Source organism: Anser brachyrhynchus (genome assembly GCF_964034855.1).
Source record: "Anser brachyrhynchus genome assembly, chromosome: 27".
Lineage (NCBI taxonomy): Eukaryota > Metazoa > Chordata > Aves > Anseriformes > Anatidae > Anser > Anser brachyrhynchus.
Window position 1 is genome coordinate 4,782,301 of NC_137720.1, and position 17,785 is coordinate 4,800,085.

Sequence of the window (17,785 nt, forward strand, 5' to 3'; positions counted from 1 at the left end):
GATAAGTGAGAGACTGATCCAGCATTGCTTTCTGTGCCCACAGCGTTATGTAAAGGGAGGTTTGGTGCCGAGGCGGGATGGATTGATGGCCAGGGAGATTGGGTTAGTCTGTAAGTAGTGATTAGCATGGGGAGGTCTCAGTGCAAGGCTCCTGCCGTCGCCCCGAGATATTTGACCAACTGCTGAGGATGGTCCCTTCCTGATGGCCATTTAGTGACCATTTTATACAAAACAGCTGGGCTGAATCCTTTCCTACGACCCCACCAGATGGGCACTGGCTGGCTGTGGCTTGCAACACCTAAGCAAGAGCATCCCAGCTTGTCCCCCGGGGCCAGCCTTGTTGTGGGTCTGCCTGGCCCCGCAGTGCAAGTGCCCTGGCACGGTCCCATTCGGAGTGCCCCGCAGCCCGCTCAGCCCCACAGCCACAGGCTCTGCAGGAAAGCCAAGCAGCACGGGCCAAATCCCATGCCAGAGGGAAAGGATTTGCCTGAAGAATGTGAGATACGTGGCAGCCGTGCTCGGGGTCCTGCGTTAGGTCTGAACAGCCAGCGTTACCTGTAAAGCCGTGGGTGCGGGAAGCACTGAGAGCAAGTCAGACCGTATGTCATGGCACAGGAATTAAGCCTGTGCTCTCTGTGTTGCACATGTTCAGGCCTTTCCTTCTCCTTGATTTGCCAATTGCCTTTTTTTTTTTTTTTTTTTAATCATCGTGGAATCCTTAAGGCAGTTGAATAGCAGAGATTTAATTTGGTTAGAAACTTTAATTTTTAAAACTGTATTTTGTTCCAAAACAGAATGAGAAGCCAAAAATATATTAAGCTTATTATGAAAAAAAAAAAGTAAAAAAAAAAAAATAGTTTTAGGAATCATCTCTCTTAAAGACCTCTTATTTTAACAATGGTGAGCAGGATATATTGTGTTATCTGTAGATTTTAAAATCAAAATAAAAGAGGAAAATCTTTCAAATTTGGATGAGGTACCAGGAACCAATTATACCAAGGAGAAAGAAAATTCTGATTTCCATCCATGGCTAACAGAGCCTATTTTGTTTACTCAATCTATCTAAAAGAAAGATCTCTGAATTCAAATTTGCAAAGATTTTTGCCTCTTATCACAGCATGAGAGAAGAGAGTTTACAGAACTGTCATGGCCCAGCCCTCAAATTAATGACCATCCATACGAAGAAAGTAGTATATAAATTAGTATTTTGGCTATCAAAAGCAATATTTTTGACAAAAGTCGAACACTGGAGCAGAGCCCCAGACTCATGTTGCCCCCATCTCCGCCAGACACTTGTTCAAGGAGCACGCGTAACATTTCAGAGTTCACAAACCACTTCCCAGCACCCTGCCATAAACTTCAAGTCTGCAGCAGGAGACTTAAAGCCCCGGCACATGCACGGAGCAGGGAGGATTCCGTGTGTGAGCTGTGGTCTCTGCGGCGGGGTGGTGTTTCGTGGGTGAAAGCCTTGGGTTATCCTAGGAAACAGGGAAAGGCATTTCCTGCACTGGCTGTCTGACCCGGATGGACAAAGTAGGAGACTTGTACCTGCAGAAGAATTGCGGTCACACCTTCTGAGATCCCCCTTGGACAACTGTCCTTTGAATGCAGTATACAGGACTTGATTCAAAATCACCTCAAAACCGAAGGGTGGATTAACTATTTCAGCACGCCCATTTTGCCGCACGAGTGATTTTCTCCAAATTGCAATACGCTTGTGTTGCTGCAAAGCAACCTTTTCTATTTTCCCGTGCAAGGCTGTTCAGCTGAAAGGTTTTCACCCAGCTCTACTGATTTTGGAGGGTGAGCTGAGGATGACAAGAACATGTCACAACCAAAACTCAGTATAGTTACCACAGTGCTTACATCTTTGCTCAGAAAGCTTACACAATACAGTGTATATCTTTATCTTGAAAGGACGGGCATGTTGCAAATTCTGCCTCAATTTACCTCCTGTCACTCAGGCTGCAGTCAGCTCAGAGCACAGTATCATTCATCTTCCTGTGAAGACATATTTAAAGAATAAAGAGCCGAAAAACAAACCCTGCAGCAGCTCAGGATAAGATTAAAGAGTCTATTTGAAAATTTTCATCAAAATGTTTTGGGACAAACAAGAACTTTTTGACCAAAATTAAAACTTGTGTGGGAAATGTTAATCTTTGCTTAATTTTTCCATTCCTTCTTCAGCATAAGAATTCTGTTACTTTTTGGCATCCTAATTTGTTTTTCGGAAAAAAAAAAGGAAAAGTACTGCTTACTTTTCACAGAGACATTCTTTCATCCAAATCCCTATATGTTTACTGAAAATTGTTTTAAAGTGAATGCTCTGTTTCAAGTTTAATTAATTAAAGAACAGACAGTGAAAATATCCGCTGTGAATAGTTATCATTTCTCAAAACCAAATTCAGCTCTCAGAAATGGCGATGCTAAAACAGAGCTTAGGGCTGCTACAACACCAGGCTGAGCTGTCCACGAGGATGGTTCGTGGCAAGGGAGCAGGGTGCTCCCAGCACTTCGGTCGTGAGCTCCTGGGTGAAGCCACAGGCACAAGCCACAAGAGTTTGGCTTCAGCGTGATGGTGCCCCAGGTGTCAGAGGAACAATTAGTGCAGCCAGATTTGCTCACAGCTATTTAGCACGTGCTCGGGAAGGGCACTTTCCTACACGCATGGTCCTGTAGGTATCAGAGGAGTGCCAGTGAGATAGGATGGGTCCTTGGTGGATTTTCTGAGGCACTCAGTGGCACTCAAAGGTATGCAGGTCCCTACCTTTGTCAATTCCCACGGTTAGGACAGGGCAACAACTGAGATTCACCTAATGAGATTGTAAATGCTCCTGCACAGGGACTGGCTTTGAACAAGCTGCAGCTCCAAGCATGCTGCAGCCAGCCTCTGCTCTGTGTCTCGTTCCCTCCTGTCAATGAGAGGTCACTTCTGAAGACTGAAACGAGCCCCAGGTCTTTTGCCTTTTCACCTCCGCCCTGGTGGCAGCGTGGCGTGTTGTGGGCAGTGTGGCTGCTGGCCATCCGAGACTCTAGCTGGAGAGCCGCGTGCCTGGGGAGCTGTGCTGGTGAGCTCCAGCCATGTAATTGCTGCCTTAATCTGCTCCAGAGTGTGAAAATCAGCCCCCAGCCAGATTCCTCAGTGGGGTGAAAGGGAGACTTTCTGCTGCCTTTAATGAGCTGGACGAGGGCCTCAGAAACAACGGCTTGTTTGGCCCATAGCACAGCAAACTGCTCCTACCTGGAGCTACTGAAATTAAAATTAGGAACAGGGAAGTGTCCGGCTAAAGGCATTTCACCTCCGGCTGGATGGGCAGAGGATTTATCTGCCTTTGCAGCACCAACAAGGGAACAGGGAACAGGGACTAAGTGATGGCTGTGTTCCTGGTACCAAAAGGTCTCTGGATTGCTTAATTGCTCCTCAGGGAGTTGCTGGCTGTTTCTGGAATAGAGGTGCATTCTTTCTAATAAAAGCTGTGCATGTGGGGATTGCTAATTGCTATGGCTTTCAGACAGCTCTCCACTCTCTTCTGGAAGGAGAAAAGCTGAAGTTCTTGGCACAGAGTTGTTAGTAATTATATCAATTATACTAAACAAAAACCAACCCAACAGTTCTCTCCTTTCTTCAGTGTGTGACTCTGGCTCTGTAAGTGTTTTCTGTTATGATTTATACCTAAGATAATTGGGCCGATTAGTGGGTAAATGGGACAGCGCAGGCTGGGGCTGGCTCCTCACCTTCCATGGAGATGTTTTAATCTTTATTTCACCAAATCACTCAGTTGGTTTTCCTCACAAGCATTAACCCATTTGTTGCTAACAAAAGAAGATGTCTCTTTTGCAGAGCTGCTGGATGGCTTGGAAGTGGGCCTTGAAGTGATGCCTGCTGTCAAGCAGTGCTGTAGGTCTGGAGAGTGGATGAGACACACGGTGCTCTCCAGATGTCTGCATGGACAGCATTTCCAACTGACTTCACAGGCTGAACCGAGAATCAAGGCACTATAGAGCATTGTCCTGATCATCGGAGGCAAAGAGCTGATTTTAAGTGGGACGTTCAAGAATGCTGGCACATCAACAGCTGCTAGAAAGCTCGGCTTCTGGCGTTAGATCTGCATCTACTACTGGTAGTCATGGGGCATTAATATGATTTCAACACGACACCTAGCCAAAACCAAAAATGTCTTAAGAGTGCCCAGATTTTACTCCATTTTCTGTTTCAAGGACTACTGGGGTAGGGGGAGAGGGATCTGTTTGGGGAAAAAAAAACCCTTAACTCTAGGTCTAAGGTTTTACCTATGTGATCTTTGTTCCCTGAGCAGCTGTTCCCATCTGTGAGAGGAGCAGCTCAGCACCAACCACCTGCACATCTGAGCCCCATCAGCTGGTGCCTTTGCTGCAGCTGTAGCCAGTGGCAGTGGTGGGGATCCAAAGAAACCTGTTTGGGGTGGGAAAAGGGATCTCTTTCCTTGTGCAGTACACTGTCAGATGTCTGGGTGCAGGGTATAGAGCCCGACAAAGTGCAGGATCATAGCTGACTCTGGTTCATGTGGGCTTTGAAGAGCCACTTTGTTGCTTTGAACATTGTCTGTATTGGATAAAATCTGTGTGCCTTCTTACCAAGAACAATCCAGAGAAGATGCTGGGAACAAAAACATTCATAGAAGGAACCAAGCAGGTAGGAAAGCTCTTTTCTAATCACAAAAGGGCAATAGTGGGATATTCCTCCTTCCCAGTGTGCAGAAGAGAAGCTAAAGCAATCAGCACGGCCATTCCAGGAGGTCCAGGTAGTGGTGGGGCTATGTGCAGTTGCCAGTGCAGCAAGCATGTCTTAAGGTTTGTATTAATTCTGACAGGTCGAGCTATAATCTGAGATCTTTGTTTTCCTGTGCCACAGACCCAGCAGTTTCCAAGAACTGCCTTGTTTCAAGAACTGCTTCCAGATCACTTCAGAGGATGTGCAAGTGCGTTTCCGAGACCCCTGTAAGCACATGCATCCTGCTGTTTGTAACATGACTGGCAGAAGTGTGCAGCAGTGGATAACCAGAAACACACTGTTCCCTAGCAGATGTGGTGCAAATCTCAGACTGTGACTGGCAGAAGCAATTTTGCCCAAGTCTTTCCAGCTCCTTCTGACTGTGGAGCACTTACAGGGAGAGCTGCTGCCTGGAAGGCAATGAACGTGCACAATGCCATGCTGTCAGGGAACATCCTGACTTTTAATGCTGTTCTTCCTTCCTTGCACATGGTAGAGCTTATAATAGCAGGCTGTCTGGATGCCTTACACAGACCATGCACAGCAACTAGTCTGCAGTATAGACTCTGTGATGTTCCCCTACAGCCCACAGCCTGGTTGCAAGGGGACACTGGGGCCTCAGATGCCCATCCATCCTCCCAGCATTTTTGCCATATATTGGGCTATTATTTCCCTTGATAAATTTGGAGAGAATTTGCCACCAAAGATCAGAGGCAGTACTGGGGGGTACGGGGCTGGGCCATTCTCCATCCAAACCAGGGAACAACTGTGCATCTTCATTATATGTCAGCAGCCGAATACAGGGCATAAAGAAAGGAGGGTCTGGAGGGAGCTGCGTCCTTCGAAGGAGTGAGGACAGTCCTAGCAGCGTGGTTACCCACTGCTCCCAGAGACAGCCCCTTCCTTGGGGAGCGAGGTGCTTTCTGTCTTCCCTGGCCCCAGCGTGCATGTGTGTCTGCTGAACAGAGCTGATCTCACCAGAAATGCCTAATTGGTGCCTTCAGGCAATCATGTCTCTCTTCCTGTCTGAGTTTATCTTGAAAGGCTCGATTGAGTTACCTCCTATCCAATAATAGGATCTAAGTTCCTTGTAGTAACATAAGAAGGAGATGATGTCACTGCAGCTAGACTTCTCTGATAACTTAGTAATGACTGGGGCCAACACCTCTGCTCCTTTCTCAGGCAAAACTCCCAGACACACTGAGTCAGTACCTGGCTTCTGAGCTCCTGGGGAACTTGTGGCGCAAGGCATTGAGGGCACAGCGAGGGAGGATGGCTCCAGCCTGCTCAGAGCCACTCCACGCCAGCCTGGCTCCCTCCTTGCGGCTCCCCCAGAAGCCAGTTCAATGTGTGGGGCTCATCCTGCCAGGCACAGTGCCCAGTGGAGCCTGGACACGCAGAGGCATGAGGCTCTGGGTCCCAGATAACCTAGGTGGGGAGCAAGGGCTCCTTCCATCAGCCGGTACCAAATGGGTAGGAGAAAGGCAGCCAGGGACTGCACTGCAAGCCTGGAAGGTGGCAAACTGGGTTCGGTCTGCTCTGCCCCTCGTGTCCTTGTGGTCGTACGGTGCTGCAGATACAGTGGGAGAAGGACACGCTGAATATGGAGAGCGTTGCCTTGCAGGCCTGCTCCAACACGTGGGCTCCCTGCCCCTGCCACAGGAAAGCTCACAGCCCTCAAACAAGAGTTGCAAGAGTTCCCAGCTCCCTTTCCAGACCAAAAAGTCTTGTGAAAGCCATCGCAGGCAATGAAGGTTCAGGATGCAAACACGTCCGCAGTCTGTTGGCTGGGGAACAGGACCAGGTGGAGAAGTCTGCAGGGCTCTGTTTGAACTGCAATGAGTCTTCACTCCTGACTTAATGGGACACATCCCTCTGGGAAGCCCTCCATGAGGGATGCTCAGGAAATGAAATCAGAGCAATACCTAGACTCCACACAACGTGCCTCTGGTACAGACAAGAGGGCTTTGTTATCTCCAGTTGCAGACACCTCCAAAACCCCTCAGGTCAGAACCGTGCGGGAAGGACTGCCAAAATTCCTGTGCAACTACAGAAACTGCTGACAGGCGGGCAGCTGCCGTGCTGACTCCCTGAGCAGCCCTCTCCCCGGGAACCTGGCATCGCCCCCTGTGCACGGAGAGAAAAAAAGTGCAGAACAAGGTGCAGAAAGCAGCCAGAGACTAAGAAGAGTGGCTCAAGGCCCACAGGTCCTGCATTTTTTGGGGGGAAACATAGTGTTTGTCAAGCAAAGGAGCTAGGAGCAGTTGCTGGGGGCAGAAGGAGCGGGACCCACTGCTCTCGGGGATGAGGGGCTCTGAACAGGTCCCTGTACCCTGAGATCCCCTGGGCCAAGCAAGCTTATTCCTTGTGCTGAGTAAGCACTCAAGGGATCCTCCATGACCCTCCAATGCATCCAACTTTGTTTTAGAAGTGAAATAACCCTCAGCTGTATAGCTCTTGGGCTACACTGGGAAAAAACACTGGCCTTTGCTGACAGCCTTGAGCTTTGATGGTCGTGCGTGCAGTGCACAGCTTCTCACTGAACACGTGTGACCCACGGCTGGGCAGGTGATGCCCTGGAAATGAATGTACAACAGCTCTCATCTCACCAAGGCTGAGGCCCTCCTGGGCTTGCCCCCTCTGTAAGTTACCAGGCTGTTTTAGAGGCATGGCAGACATGGCTCTGTGGGAGAGTCCCCTAGACCCTCTCCAGTTGAGGGACCCCTACGAGGGCCAGACAGAAGTTTTCCAGCCACATGACAGCTGCAGGGCACTGGAAAGCTCTTCTGCTTTGCTTGGAAGCTGGGCCTGCTCTGGAGGTGTAACAGAGTCATGAAAAAAGGGTTTAGCCTGGTTGGGATTTGGATCTAGCTGACCCGTGCCCCTGCTCTGCCATGGACCCAATGTGACCATGGACAAGTTATTTAGCTTTTCTTTGCCTTCTCCTTCCTCTGTACAAAGGGAACAGAAGCTTTGCCCTGCCTCACAAGGGGCTGTGGAGGGGTTGCTTTTCTTCAAGAGCGGTTAGCACTACAGATGGCTGTTAGGAGACATTGCTTGGACTGTCTACAGCCTGGGCTAGAAGGGCCCTCCCAGACCACTACACTGAGCTCCCACTGCCAAAGATACCGCGTCTGATAGAGCCTGTCACACACAGAGTGGGCTCCAGCTGCTCCTAAAATGTTGTTTATGCGCATCACAGCACTTGGCTAAAAATTAAGTTGGTGTTTATTCTACCAGCACAGCTAGCGGTTCTTAAGCCTTACTTTAAAAGGTGAGACAGGTCTGTACAGCAACTTGTCACCTCGGAGCCTCACTGACCATGCCCCCATCTACCTTGCTATCAGACGAAATCCTTGAATTCCACCAGGTTATGAAATAGGCAGAGCATTAAAGATGACAGCAGACTACGGGCTATTGCTGTGTCCTACAGAGGACTATACGCTGCATAGGTGGGTGCCAGTTTAAATACTTTGTTCATTTCTTATTTGCCTTGCTGTCTCCAGTTTACCTGAAGCTTCTTTGTGGTTCATCAGGAGTGCTTACACATTCAGTGTACGGAGCATCTGCGGCCCATCTTCCTCTTGCACTGACACATCTACTGTGTGTAACATCTGGGACACATCTTCCCTGCTGTGTGGCTGTATCTACCGTATGGAACATCTGGGACCCATTGTCCATCTTCTCTATTGAGTCGTCACTGGGGAAATGCAGCATGCCCTGGATACTTATGTGTATAAGTGAGTGAGTTAAGGTTCATGAGTCTCCATAATAAAGGTCAATGGAAAACACATTGGAACTTACTATATGAGTCATATGCAAGAGCGTGTGTGTGTGTGCAGATTGTGGATGTGAGCTGTGATTATTATTATTTTTTTGTGTGTGTGCACAATGTTCTAGACACTGGGAGGGCAGTTGAGGTAGCATTCACCTTTTTCTGAAAGCTGTTACAGTCCGAGATAGGAACTGACAGGGCATATGAGAGGGATATAAAGACAGAACTAATTTTCTGTGTGTGTCAGAGTCTCTTCTGAGGGATATTTGCTTGTTGAAAGGTGGGTACTGCTGTCATTGCTCTGTGAGCAGAGAAAGGCAGGAGCAATACGGACGAGGAAGGGACCACCACTTTTAGCCTGGTGTAACTGATCTCTTGCATATTTATCCAGATGGATCTCCTGGTTGCCACACTAGATTGCTAGCAGTCATGCATATAGAAATGTTTGGACATGACTACCATTGATAGACATAGCAAGATATAACCTCTGCCAAGCCACGAGAGAAGTACAGCTCAAGCCACCCAAGCTGTAGTGTGACCTCTTCACTTGGGAGCACAGCGGGTGAATCCCCGGGGTGCTGGCACATGACAGGGGTGTCACTCATCGCTGCCCCCTTCCAAGAAACGCCAACCACAAGCTCAATGAGTGAGAAAATTAGAAAGTGGAGTCTCAAGAGAAGATCTGACTCAGAGGATTGCGAGGAAAATTAAAAGATGAGCATGATGGCCCAACTCAAGATCAGTGGGAGCTGAATAGCTTGCTCTCAATATATTTCTGGAAAGAATCTCAAATGCTGTAAAGAGATGAAACTGCTGCTTTTTACACACTACATACACAGGTACCCAACAAGCTCATGGGGAGAGTTTCTACATCTGCTGATGCTATTCTTGGGACCGGGTAGCAATTTATGTAGACACTTTATTTTTCTGTATCATTTGCCAGTTCTATCACACAATAAAAAACACAGGAGTTACTGACGTTTGAAAAAATTTTAGCTGTTAGCCTGATCAACACTTTACATTCTTTTCTTCCTGGGAGGTGAGTGCAGGGACACTTCACATGGACACTCATACACACAGGGAATTTGGACATTTCCTTTACAAGAACTTCACAACATCTCATTGCTCAAAACCAGGGCTTAAAGGAAAAGGGACAAGTGGAGGTGGGGATTTATTGCATTACCGCTAAAGAGGGGTGTTCCTTGAGGATGATAGGTTCAACAGCTCGTGTGTGGTCTCTAAATCTTTCTCTCAAAAAAAGTTACTCAGGTCATTGTAGCAGGATAACCACGTTGTGTTTCATACTCTTTTTACTTCTAAGCGGAAAAGGCTCTAATCTGACCAGCTGAGCTCCTCTCACTAACAGGAGGAAAGCACATCTGTGTTGTACCCAACACCTGTGTCAGAAGCCTTTCTAATTTCTGATTTGCTTCCAAAACTATGGTTACAAATTCAAATCCCTCCAGCCCTGGAGTGAAGAAAATTTCCCCTCTGGTTAACGGGTAAGCTGCTCCTTGCATTCGTATTGCTGGGCAAGATGATATGCTCTGACAGCTTTCTCTGGGGGCGCCACAAAGGTGTTCTGGGTCATGTACACAGGGTCATGGGGGATGAGAGATGCTCAGCTCTGGTTTGGTACCCATGCTCTGATTGTGTGTTACCTTGGGAATTTGTTTTAGCCAGCTGAAAAGGTGTGTGCAGGGGTGGGGAGAGGAGCTTTTTTTTTTTTTTCTTTCCAGGAGTAGGAAAAACACATCTCACCCAATGTTACTCATGTAAAAGCCGAAACCAGTTATAGGGTCTCTCTGTAGCCAATAGAGAAAACTTGATTCCTCCAGAGAGTGATTCACCCACCAGACAGGGCTCTGAGATAACAGGGATGATTCACCCTCTGGAGATGCTGATCATTTTCCACTGATGACTAGCTGAGATGACTAATATCAAGATGGCTAAAGTCAGAGGAGACAAATCCACCTGATGAGCCTGAGGGAGATGTGGGCACAGCAGAGGCTTACCTGAAGGGAAAGATGGTTGCATAGCAAAGCTATAGAAGATGACTCAGAAGAATTTGATTTCTTTCCTGGCAGCGCTCAGGATCTCCCACCATGAGGGAAGGATCCAGCACTCTAGTCATAGCACCAGCATGAAGACATCAACCTCCTGTTCCCAGCTACCTGGCTTCCCAGCTGCAGACCTGACCCGGGCTGCTCTATTGGAATGCCAAATTCCAGCACGGCTGATCACACTGCTGTTCTTTGGTGGCTGGAAAAGGGAGGCAGTGAAGCTGCTTGTTGGGTCCTACCAAGAACACAGTGATCAAGCCACAGTTTTGGTCCCTATAAAAGAAGGTGATGCACTTTCTGCCAAGTGGGTTTGCCAATGGCTTTTGAAAATGTAGCATTGCTCATTTCTGCAGTAAAAATGCTAGCACTCATGAAAGGTTCTGGGGGACACTCCAAGAACAACTTGTCTTGGGGAGACAAGCTGAGCAGCAGAGAAAACTGCTGGAATAAGAAATAAGGTCCAGACAAGCACTTTGTTCCTAGTCTGGGATACTCCTGAACCCAGGCCAGGGATTTGGATCAGGCCAGTGTAAGCAGAGGAACAACTCCAAAATCTGAATCTTGAGCTGGATTTCTATTTTAACACAGCTTTTTGTCCTCAAACCTGATATAATATTGCCAAGCTATTGATGGCAGTCCTGGTGACACTCATAGTTCTGCAGTGGCAGCTGAGACAGATCTGCTGCAGTGGGTGAAGGGGAGAAAAGAGAGAGTGAGCAGCAGGTTAGATGACAGCCTGAGGTACATGGAACCAGAAAAATCATGTCTGCTCAAAGCCCATGCTAAAAAACAGTGACTCATCTGAATTTAGCTTATCATTCCTGAGCCAAATTATGAGATGTGTTTATAAAGGAGGAGAATCCCAGTCTCCTCCATGGACATCAGCCCACCTGAAACCAGAAAAAGGACACAGACCTGTAACACTTCCTTGCTATCTAGGTGCTGGCTCAGCTACACAAGCCACCTTGCCTTTTTCAGGTGAACTGTGCACGCTGCACTGGGAAGAAAGTTCATGGCATGTAGAGCCTTCATAAGCCAGTGAGAATACTAAGAGTAGCCAAATTTCAGCAAGGACTCAGCACACCATAGCACATCAGTGCATGAGAATAACTTGTGGTACATCCAGATGTGTAATATGCTTGAGTGCTGTGTTCACTTGGAGGTGGCAGATATCTGCTCTTTGGCTTCTTCTTACATTCATTATTCAATATATGAAAATATATTAATTTATTCATTATAGAAATACCATTAAACAGTTAAAATGCCAAAATGGACACCGGATTTCTGAAAAAAAAAGTCTGGGGACAAAACCTCCACTGACTTAGCTGTGTTCCTCTCCAAAACCAGGTGCCGAGAAGAGGTACCTCAGGGCCAAGAGGGATTTCAGAGATGGGGCAAGACGGTTTTGACTAGCCAGTGACCTCTGTAGTGGAAGGAACTTCTTCAGTGTGCTGCCTGCACTGTGATGCTTTTTCTGAGCTCTTTTCTCTGGCACAGGCATGCTTTCTGCTGCAAAGTGGTCAACAACAGGTGAAATCCAAGGACTTGTGCTCTCAGTAGAAGCTATCATCAAGACAGTACTTGTGGTTGCTTTGTTTCAGTCTGTCTTGAGATTCCCTGTTAAGAACTACCTCATTGCTCTTCCCTGACCTCTTTTCACTGTACTCCGGAAAGACCCTGTAGCCAGTAAATCATGTCACAGGACTGAGGTGGTCTTACCACAAGATAATTTCTACGCCAACAGATTGTAAGTCACTGCTAAGTTATGTTGACTTTATAGATTTCTGCTTTTTCCATAGCTTTTATCCTCTAAACACCCAGTGGAAACAACACCTTTCTTAAACCTTATTGTATCACACATGATTTATAGAGAAGAATATTGCTGTTAACAGCGAACTGTTAAATCTCAAATAGATCAAAGATGTGAAATGAGGAATGAATTGACTGAGCTCTTCAGGCCATGCTTATTCCAAAGCCTTTTTTTTTTTTTTTTATTCCCTCTGTCATAAGAATTTATATGCTTGTGAGAACCTGATCAGGTGGGAAGAGTTTTCCTCCTTTGTCTACATCAAAGTCCACATGTTCGCAAAGTGCTATAAGAGGAGGGACAGGGGATGAAATGCACTTTATTGCATTTCCTTAAAAACCCAAAACATTTCTGCTAAAGATATCAGGTTGGAAAGCTAATAGGTAGTGAGGACTTAATGAGGTTACTAATTTTGATACACATAATTAGTAGAATACACTGCTGTGAGTGATCCATTCCAAAGCGAGATGTCTGCATCCAGGAGGTGAGTTTCTCCCCTAAAGCATCTATTTCTCTCTCTTGACCAAAGGATGCTGCTAAGATACAAGGAGTTGAGCTCAGCTGGAGCCCCCCACACTGCCGATATTCCCCTGGGAGTTAGATGACTTCACATGTGTTAGTGTCTCTGTGCCAGCTATGTCCAGGTTGCCTGGGGTCTCTGTGAGGTGATTTGCAGCCCCAAGTCTCTGTGGGAGGAGAAAGAAGCTCCCACAGGCCAGAAGATAAATGAACAGGTGCCTTTTTGAGCAGGGAGCAATGTGACTGGATGCTTTATGCCTATGCTGCTCTCTCCCTGCATCAGCAAACCTGCCACGGTCCTAGGGGTGCCCGAAGTCAACACCCCTCAGCTGAACCAGCCACACACTAAGCACCTTCCCTAAGTGCTGATCTGCCAGAAGCTCCAGAAAGAGCCAGCTATTCTCATCACTTTCCATGAGTATTTGAAAAAGAAAAATCAAGAGTTTATCTTGATCTCTTAATCCACCAGGTTTCTTTTCTCTTTGCTTTCTGTACCTCTGCAAGCCTGGTAATTATAATTTACAGCACCTGCTCACTTTGAAATACCTTGGACTCCTTTTGCCTGGCAGAGGAACAGACACAGTGCCCATCTGCTTTAGGTAAGTGCTCACAAACCACAAAGTCGTTAATTAGACTGACACACGACTCTTCCAGAATACACATGGTATGTTGTTACTGCACCTATAAACCACCGGTAACCAGATACCCTGCCAGGGGATCACAATTGGATCAGAGCATGACGTAAGGTCTTGGCACCCCTTGCAGGGCTCAGAGCATTGCCATCAGGTGTGCGTGTTCTTTCTAATCCTCCCCACTGGGCTTCCCAACATGCTTCCCAGATAAAGCAAGCCTCCTTAACACTCAGTAGGAGGCTCGGTCTCCAAAACTTTGTATTGTCTTATTTTGAAATCCAAATTCCTCTTTGTATTCATCCAGTCATCCCCGCCAAGGTCTCCTTCCTGACAGCTCAGGCTCCAGGCGGTGATGCCTCCACATCCTGTAGCTGACAGGGAGCAGGGCAGGCCTGATTCAGGCCCCACAGGCATGGCCGCAGCTTCAGAGGGCCTGCGGGGAGGGGTGTTTGTGAGGACAGGTGTGTCTGATGGGGATGGGAGTACTTGGGTGGGTTTGACACTTGCTTCCTCAGACTGGCTGGTATCCATGTGGCAGAGTGAATCACGAACACCTCTGGTCAGGCAATGCTGAGCCTCCGCAGTGGGTGCCTCCTTCTGGAGGAGGAGTGGCCCAGACCACGAGCAGCCCCTGATGAATGGTGATACACAGTAAGCAAAGCTGGAACAAAGCTCTTGGTTAGCACAGGAGCTGATGGGAAATGGGTGCCTTAGACCTACAAATGCTGTTGTCACAGAGTTGTGTTCAATGGTCTGAAACCTCACCTGATTTACTGGCCTTTGCCATTTTGTGTTTGTGGGTGGAAGCCCTGTTAGTATATTTGAAATATTACTTGCCCAAACTCAAGCCTGCAACTTCCTTGGGTTAGAAAACATATGGGGGGAAGAAACAGGACATCCCCTTAGAGAGCAACCAACAAGGGAACCTCCTGACCCTCTGATCTAAGGGGCGATGACCCTCCCATTTCACCTAAGCTTGCCCAAATCTAAAGTCATTTTTTGGCATACTGTCTGACCTATGAAGGACTGGAATTTAAGTAACTTAGGCTTTCTGAGAGCCAGGGTGTTGCATGTAGGCTAGTAAAAATGAGTGCTGTTCTTCCTGGCCCTCCCATTGTTGGCTCCTGCATCCCGATGTGTGTTTTCTGGGTGACACCACATCTGCCATGGAAAGCTCAAGTTGGCGGTTTTGAGAAGGCTCCTTGTGTGAGATTCTCAGCCACGTCAGAAGGGTGTTAAGTCAGAAGGCACACAGCCACTTGGGCCCCAAGATGGCTTTGCATCAGAACCAACCTCTCCCTGTCCCGTGGTGGCTAAAATGGCTCTCTGTCTCGCCTGTTCAGCTACCTCATCCCTTGAATTTCCTTGTAAGTCCTACTGATAGAGCTAATCTCAAAACAATTGTTCTCCACTTCCACTTAGTTTGGCTGCTTCTGCTGTAGGCCTGAGAAAAGACTTTTCATATTCAGAAGACTGTCTGTCTTTCTTTTCCTATGTCAGCTTGTCCATAAGAGATACAGACTTTCCCTTCAAATCCTGCCTGAATTCCAGAATGGCGAACATGGACATTAAATGCAAATATCTGAAAGAGCAAGAAAATAACCAGCACACAATCCCTTTCTGTCTTGTACAGCTGTCTGCTCCACCTCGCTCCTGTTGGCTCCCATTTTCACCTCCCTTTTCTGCTGCCCTGTTTAGAATGTGTTGCCAACTTGCAAGACAGATAGTTAATATTCCGTGAAGTGCCATGCTAGTCCAGTAACTCATGAACTGTCATGATGTGGCATAAAGCCACTTCCCCTTCTGAATGGAAAAAAATAGTCTCTGGGCAACACGAATACACTGGGTCTCAGATAACCTGACCAGTAATGCTCGGAAACCATGCTGTGGTGACCTATGGGTGTTCCAGGCTGGCTATTTTTTTGGCAATGAATACACAAGAGTCTCATAAACTTGTGGAAAATGACTCAGATATTAGAAAAAGAAGAAAAAAATCTCTCTAACACAGACCTGTACTGGAGGTTCTTGGCCTGAGGCTAGTTACTGTATTTGGAGAAATCATGGCAGCACCACTGATATTCAAGCAGAGCATCTTAGCTCTATCTTAAGACACGTTGATTGTGCACACTGAGACACTCTTGCTTTTCAGATTGGATATAATTTATCTTAATGAAGCATTTCTCTGTTTTAATGGAGTGAGAAGGAAAAGGTGTTAACAGAAGAGCATCTCTGTTAGCTAGAACGAGAACTGAAGGCCTTTGAAATCACTGGCTTTGTCCTTCAGGGAGCAGCACAGGATGGAGACCCAGCAGGTCATGTTTTCACCTCTGTGAGACACAGTGGTGAAACTTTGGAAGCAAAGGTTGGGCACATCAAGCCGTGGGCTCTGGTGGCACTGGTTGTCATCCACTCTTCACAGGCATTGGAGAGACAAGCTGAGGGGTGAAAAGGCCATTCTGGGGCAGCCCCACTGCCATGACAACTTCCATATCACGCTTAGCTTGAAAGAGGAATCACCCGGAAAACTATCTAATCTCTAAAACACTTGAGTGGGTGTTCTTGACTGTGACACCAGTGGTGATGTCAATACATTTTAATAACAGCCACAGACATATGTCCATCTCGTTGCAGCAACAAATGTTCTGAATCTCTCCTGGCAGAAAGAACGTTCAGATCCTGAACAGTCAACACTCCTGTTGCAAATTAGTATTTAAATTAGTATGTACAGAAATGTCTTACTCAATGCTGGGTCCACACAAACTGTGCCCAGTCTTGAACCACCTGGTATAAGAATAATGAGGAGGAACCAGACAGGTCCATTGGAGGGCTGGCAACTGAGTCAGGGTCCCAGAGCACTTGCTTCACAAGGAAAGGTGGAAGGAGCTGGGTTAGTTTCATCTAGCAAAGAGGAGGCTATGAGGAGATCTGCTGACCTACAACTAAAGATGATGGAGCCAAGCTCTTCTAGCTAGTTCCAAGTGAGAAAACAAAGAGTAATGGCCACAAATTGCACTCATGGAGCTCTACACTGGAATTGAGGAAAAGCTTCTTCCCTAGGAGGTGCAACCTCAGCCCTGGTCACTGGTGAGGGATAAATTTTGGTGGGTAAATCAGCTGGGAGTGGGTCGATATTCTATGGTTCTATCATTCTAGTATTCATGATTACCCTTCTCCAAGCAGGAGGCTGGATTTGAGGCCTCCAGAAACTCCTTCCAGCCAAATTTGTATGACAGAAGGACACAGTAAGAATAGGGCTGAAGTTAAGGATTAGGGTTGAGGTTAATTTTTCAGTGATTCAGTGTGAAAACCTAATTCAGAAAGCTCTTACAGCTTTGGCAGTGCTATTTACTCCAACTGGACAATTACCAAACAGACCTGCCCTAATTCAGTGCCACTACCAGGATGTGATTGCAATTGTGTTTATACCCCGGAGAACTACATGCATTGCAGTGACGTGGGATTTTTAGTGAATACATTAGCACAAACCTGCTGTAGATATAGTTACTTTAAATGAAAAGCATCACCACAGCTTCAGCTTCTTCCCATGGGTGAATCACTAAAAGTGTTTTAAAGCATTTTCTACTCGGGCATAAATACCCTTTGTCTGGGTAAAATGGTACAACTCACATGTTGACAGACCTAAGTCTCCTCTGTGCTACCCATCAGGTCCCTTCCCACTGTGGTCCACAGCGGTGAGGAGGAGCCCCTTCTGGGTGGATATTTTCCAGTGTTCCTTGAAATGTGCATTGGCTCTGGTGGCCTTTTCGTCGCTGCATACACATGGGGAGCTGTAATTTCAACATCCTTTACCAAAACAGTGTTCCTTCCATGAAAACCGCCCTTCCCTCCCTTCTATGCTAAGTGACAGTAATCTTTGCTTTAATTGGAAAAGAAAAGGAAGAAGGGACAGAACATCCCTGACAAAGGAACTAATGACTCAAATGCTGGGAAGTCCGGGCCCCCAAGGGACTATGCAGCTTGCAGCATTGATTCTTAATGACTTACAGAGATTGGAGGTTTGGAAGATCTCTCAGTGCCTCTGCAGGGATGCGACTCAGCTGATTGTTCTGCAACATCCTATAATTAGAAAAAAGAAAACTTTGTTAAAAAAAAAAAAGTAGCCTGACACAAAATGGAAGAGGTTGCTGCTTGTTTCTGAAGCTGCGAAGCTGCCCTGGACCCTTGGCCACCCTGGGCTCTTAGGCAAGCTTGCAGGCTGCAGGGAGGCAAGCCACAGTC

At 47.0% G+C, this 17,785-nt stretch overlaps 1 protein-coding gene and 1 long non-coding RNA gene across 3 annotated transcripts in view; one reads left to right on the forward strand and one right to left on the reverse strand.

The window, feature by feature from the left end:
* Positions 1–17,785, reverse strand: part of LGR6 (leucine rich repeat containing G protein-coupled receptor 6) — a 137,218-nt gene that overhangs the window by 47,147 nt on the left and 72,286 nt on the right. For both annotated transcript variants that reach the window (XM_080569072.1, XM_080569071.1), the window contains exon 4: positions 17,552–17,623. In XM_080569072.1, coding sequence (XP_080425198.1) covers positions 17,552–17,623 — 72 coding nt within the window. The remainder of the gene's footprint in view (positions 1–17,551; positions 17,624–17,785) is intronic.
* On the forward strand, positions 26–5,764 carry LOC308183282. Its single transcript, XR_013942380.1, has 2 exons — positions 26–2,751; positions 3,842–5,764. It is a non-coding gene; the product is annotated as an uncharacterized lncRNA (long non-coding RNA).